Source organism: Alexandromys fortis, unplaced genomic scaffold, assembly GCF_014885135.2.
Source record: "Alexandromys fortis isolate MF-2015 unplaced genomic scaffold, M_Fortis_MF-2015_v1.1 scaffold_22, whole genome shotgun sequence".
Lineage (NCBI taxonomy): Eukaryota > Metazoa > Chordata > Mammalia > Rodentia > Cricetidae > Alexandromys > Alexandromys fortis.
Genome location: NW_026067900.1, coordinates 11,701,297 through 11,706,857, shown reverse-complemented (window position 1 = coordinate 11,706,857; position 5,561 = coordinate 11,701,297). Strand labels below are relative to the sequence as shown.

The window sequence follows — 5,561 nt, the reverse complement described above, 5'->3', positions numbered from 1 at the left end:
TAAGCCAGCTCGTGGTGCTACACAGAATATTAGAAATGGGCTAGATCAATATGTAAGAGCTAGCCAATAAGAGGCTGGAACTAATGGGCCAGGCAGTGTTTAAAAGAATACAGTTTCTGTGTAATTATTTCGTGTAAAGCTAGCCGGGTGGCGGGATGCAGCCCGCCGCTCCTATTACAACATCAGTCTCTATAGGATTGGGGAGGGAGTGAATTACATTCAAACTACCACAATGTGGTAATTATAATTCTTTTCTCAGTATGCATGAACAATGTACACACTTGCAATGACTCTTTACTAAAAGTTAAATAGAGGCAAAGTGTCTCATTGGGAGACTTGGGGAAAGTCAGCTGCCCCAGCCCAACTGTATATGCTCATAATCTGTCTCATTTAATTTGGCAGGTCTTGAGGAGCCAGGGACAAGACTACCTTGTTGGCAACAGGCTGACCAGGGTGGACATTCACCTGCTGGAAGTTCTCCTCTATGTTGAACAGCTTGACTCCAGCCTTCTGTACCCTTTGCCCCTGCTGAAGGTGGGATCACCTCAGAGAGGCAGCCGCACATGCATGGCTCTGGGGGCTCATGGTGGCCTGGGGCTGCTGAGGGCCCAACTTTCTGCCTCCAAACTGAGATACTAGACCCTGGTTTGAGATATGACAATAATCTTTCTGTGTATGGAGATTTGGAGGTGGTATCCCAAGAAGAATATTTTGTCTTTTGTCATGAAAATGATGCAGAATCACACAGCTCACTCCCTGGACCCCTGTTCCTTGCAGGCTGCTTCTGGACTTCATCTTCGATCTCATGTGTCCTGTCTCTGCACACTCAGTGTCTAAGCAGGCCTCTGTCATGCTGACCCCTTCGTCTGCTCTGACTCCTCAGCACGCTGTTTCTCTCTCCATGGTCCCCACCATGCTGTCTCCCATCCTCCCCAACCCCCAGCCAACCTCCCGGTGACCCCATCCTTTTCTCCCAGTGTGAAAACTGACTGTGAGTTGCTTCTGCTCAGACTTTGATATTTTCTGCCCCCACTTCCAACTCAGTTTTTCATATCTTCACGTTTCTTTGGTATCTCTGCTTTTAGACCCGAGAGACACAGTGCTCTGTGTTCTGCACCACACTCTGCATAGGCTGTGTCCAAGGGCTTGAGGGGAAGACAATTGGATGTCAAAGGAGGTCTTCAGGAAACTATGCTGAGCTGTGCTTTCTAGATCATGGATTTGTGGTTACTCTCAAGTCTACTCTGGGCTTGTTGCAAGGATGCAGTTGGTCGTGTGCTGGGAGGGGCTCAGATGGTTTGCACTGTGCATACGAGCAATTCTCTCAGACTGTGTTTTCTGGATTACAGGCCCTGAAGAGCAGAATCAGCAGCCTGCCCAATGTGATGAAGTTCCTGCAGGCTGGCAGCCAGAGAAATTCTCCCATTAATGCAAAACAAATCGAAGAGGCCAGGAAGATTTTCAAGTTTTAGTAAAGCTGCATTTACCGAGTCCTTATATTCCAGTCTCTGGTGTTTTTCAAAATTGAGAAGCTGCTGTGGATTCTGGTTATTTTGAAATAATAAACATGGAAGAACACTGTATGTAGTTAGTGTGTTTGAATTGCGAGCTGGGATTCCTGGCGGCACACATAAAGAGGAAGGCAAACTAAAAACACTTCATTTAAAAGCAAACTAGTCTGATTAGGCACCCCTTCCTCTTCCCCCACCCCCACTCCTGTCATCCAGAGACTCTGCCCTCCAGGTTGAGGCCCAGGAGGAAGCTCCAATCTCCTGACAGGCATACTCCTGACAAGGTAGGTGACTCTGGATCCTAAGCAGCACTGCCCCCATGTTGCTCCTCATGGTCATTGAAGGTACTGCATCTGTGAGGTGTCTAGGTGACTCACAGTAGGTCCCCTCCATCTACTCTCCTTCCAGGAGGCCCAGGCTCAAGCAAGATGTAATTCTTCACCCTCTCAAGTTGATTGTGACCATGAATCTCACACTTCTCCACCCTGTCAGGCTATTTCTCTAGGCCCTGTCCCAGGTAGGAGCTACATTCTTGACTTATCATGGATCACGTGATCTAAGGTCCTTATCAGAGCTGCATCTCCAGCCCAGGTAGAGGTCGTAGCCGTGAAATCTCTTGGTGTTTGCTTCCCTTCCTTTATTACACCCGTGTGGCCTAAGTCCAGGCATGAGCAGCATCAGTTCATTCTCTTGCTGAGTCAGACCTGGGACCCTCACCTGATTCTGCCCCTCAGGCCCAGCCTGGAGCAGCAGCATCTTGACATCTTCACCAGTGCCAAGAGCCCCGACCAGCAGCTCTGTCCTTCAACGCTACAACCCTGGGAAAATGGCCTCCCCCTCCTGGTGTCATGTTGGTCACATGGCTGAGCAGACAGGAAAGAGACTGGGGGAATGGTTGTCCTAGAGGTTGTCACTGCTTACAAGCCACTGGAGAAAATGTTCACCCAGATCTGATCCCAACCTTTGTCTTTCCTGGGTCTGGGCAGGCTGACAGTAAAACCCTCTAGTTGTGGGGAACCCTCGGCACCATGGAAACTGCACTGTGGCCCCATGGTTGGCAGTGCTGTGCAAACTCAGGGTATGGTGGCTGAGATCTTGGAAGTTAGAGGTCTGTTGATGCCACCCAAGGGCTTTGCCTGATGACTGAAGGGTGCTCGGGGAGACACAGAGGTGGGCCATAGCAGATGAGAAACACGAAAGACACCTGAAGACAATTTGGCCTGGATTTGCAACCTTAACAGGGGTACAAGATCGACACACACATCTGTGCTTCATCAGGAGCCATGACGAAGCATCAGTTTTTGAAAATATAGTTCTGGTCAGTGATGGAGTATCATGGGAGGCTCTAGGTTCAATTTCCTCTAGCCAAAAAAAAAAAAAAAAGTAATAAAGGAAGAGCAGAAGAAAAAAATACTGAAGAAAGAATGGAGAAAGACTGTGTCTCAGAACCTTTAGTTCAAGAAGCCTCCATCTTAAAATAACTTTAGTACAGGGTAAACAGATGGCTCTGGAGTTAAAAGTACTTAGGCTCTTACAGAGGATTGGATATCAGTTCCCAGCAGCATGTCAAAACTGCCTCGAACTCTACTTTTTAATGAAGCATGGGAAGGGAATCTGATGCCCTCTTCTGGCCTCCCTGGGTACTGCTGCATGTGGTATACATACAAAGTAGCAGGCAAACACTCAAACAAATAAAATATAAATAAGTAAAACTCTCCTTTTAAAGAAGAGGTTATTATAGAGCCAGTGGGATGACTTAGTGTGTAAAGCACTTTTCACACAGCGCTGGATCCATGGAATTCACCTAAAATTGGAATGAGGGAACCAACGCAAGAGTTGTTTTCTGACCTCCACGGGTATGTACGTGCGTGCATGCACATAATACACTAATGAATGAATGAATGAATGAATTGATAACCTATTGAAAGTAAAGTGTTCAGGCAGCAAAGTGGCTGCAGCCACCTCTTTCCTTCCTTGCCAGCAGGAGGGTCGAACATGCCTAGGCAGAGCAGAAGCATCATCCCCTGAGACTCTATCAGACAAGAGTCCAGCAGTAGCTCAGGTACAGCAGCTCTAAATCCTGAGCTCCCTTTCCTGCCCTACTTCGTATATTCTTTTTCTGACTCAAAAACTGTTTTCTAAAATAATTGCCCATGATCACACATGCAAACAGTTAAATCAGGACTGCACCCAAGGTTCAGTGGCCAGGATTCTGCACACAGCCTTCCTGATTGCTTCCGGCTTGAAAGAATTCTGACAACACTCAAATCCCAGGAGCCCCTTACTGCTGGGGTCAGAATTCACAGTCCTCTGTCAGGACTGTCATGTCCCCAGCATGTGTATCTCAGACTCTCGAGCACAACACACTCACAGGTGTGGTAAATTATTTGTTTCATGAGGCTTGTTAGTGAGGTGGGCAACCCGGAAACCGACTAAAAGGGTTAGGGCGATTCCAAAGCTTCAGGATGAATCTGGCTCCCACCACTCACAGACCCCTTAGTGCTCTGGCAGGCTACCAACCATGAGCATGCGTGGTCGGGGACAGAAGAGAAGCCATGGTCGCAGTGAACAGGAGGACCCAAGAGAGGAGCAGGATGAAAACAGAAAGAGGTAGTGTTGAGTGTGTTCGGTTGAGAGAGGAGCCATGGAAGTATGCGCGTGTGAGCAAGCCCACTGGCTTCCTCCAGGTGCCTACTGACTTGGAGACTCTAAAATGCCCACTTAGACAGGATCCTGCATTCTCACCTCTCCTCAGACCTTGGGACAAAGTGCAGATTCCTCCCCTTCAGGGTTTCAACCTGACTTCCTCCTGGGCAATCTAGATTTCCGCCAACAATTAGCTGAATGACATTCAGCCCAACAGAACTGAGGTCTTTGTCCAGGGTCCACAATGTATGACCCTGGAAGTTAGTATAAGGTTGGGACTGAGGGACAGATCCTATGGGAAGTGGAGATGGACTTCTATGAAACTATGGAATCTAGGTGGATCAGGGACTCCTCAGAGAAGGTGTGGGCTCCATTGACTGCAGCTTCCCCTGACTCTAGATTCTTGGCATGTTGTGTCCCAAGTCAGACAGGACCCTACATGGCTGGTTCATCGGCAGAAGCTCCCTTGTCAATACTCACGCTTGGATTCTTGGGTAGTGTTCTAGGTTTCACAGATGGCAAGAGAGACTGTAAATGGATAGTAACTGGAAGAGAAGCTTGGGATGTATCAGCAGGAAGGAGAGGACAGAAGGCATCTTTAGAAGAAGATGCGGCCAAAGAAGACCGTCTGATGCCCCTTTCTTGCAGGTCAAGGAGGAACTTCAGATTTCCCTTGTATTTCCAACGCCTTGTTGGTGTTGGCCAAGAGGTAGTTCCGACTTTCAATCCCTATGTTAGTCGTCTGCCAATCCGCCTGGAGCTGTGGGTTTTCAAAGGAGTGTTTGGTGAGTAAGGTAGGAGCCTGTGCCCTTGGAGAATAAGACAGTTGAACATGGTCTGGTAATTGTCATCATACTACCTGGTTAAGTGGGTCCCTGATCCAGCATCTCTTAGACAGGTACATAAGATGTCAGCCAAGTCTTTTTTTTTTTTTTAATCTTTATTTATTTACTATACAATATTCTTTCTGTGTGTATGCCTGAAGGCCAGAAGAGGGCACCAGACCTCATTACAGATGGTTGTGAGCCACCATGTGGTTGCTGGGAATTGAACTCAGGACCTTTGGAAGAGCAGGCAATGCTCTTAACCACTGAGCCATCTCTCCAGCCCCCATTTTTTTTTTAAATATTTACTTATTTACTATACAATATTCTTTCTGTGGTCAGCCAAGTCTTAAGGGACCCCAGAAAGTGCCCTTTTCTTTACTTCTCCCATCATAACCGGCAGTCTTCCTGGGAGTTGCTGTTGCTGCTCCTAACTGAGAATCCTCTTCCCTTCCCAGGTTTGGATTATGAACTAATTCCACTCTTTCAGGATACCTACGGGATTTTGATAACATTTAAGTCAAAAGAGCGTTTCATGGCCGTGTACCTTTACGGGATGAGCATAGAAAGGATGGTTGTG

General features: G+C 47.5%; 2 protein-coding genes across 7 annotated transcripts in view; one reads left to right on the top strand and one right to left on the bottom strand.

Moving 5' to 3' along the window:
* LOC126491187 (glutathione S-transferase A2-like) overlaps positions 1–1,507 on the top strand; it is a 147,131-nt gene extending 145,624 nt beyond the window's left edge. The window contains exon 7 of one of the 2 annotated variants that reach the window (XM_050126684.1): positions 1,350–1,507. In XM_050126684.1, coding sequence (XP_049982641.1) covers positions 1,350–1,472 — 123 coding nt within the window. In that variant the 3' untranslated portion in view covers positions 1,473–1,507. The remainder of the gene's footprint in view (positions 1–1,349) is intronic. The other variant, XM_050126693.1, reaches the window with a different exon arrangement.
* Positions 1–5,561, bottom strand: part of LOC126491101 (glutathione S-transferase A2) — a 193,948-nt gene that overhangs the window by 112,354 nt on the left and 76,033 nt on the right. The gene's annotated exons all lie outside the window — the stretch shown is intronic.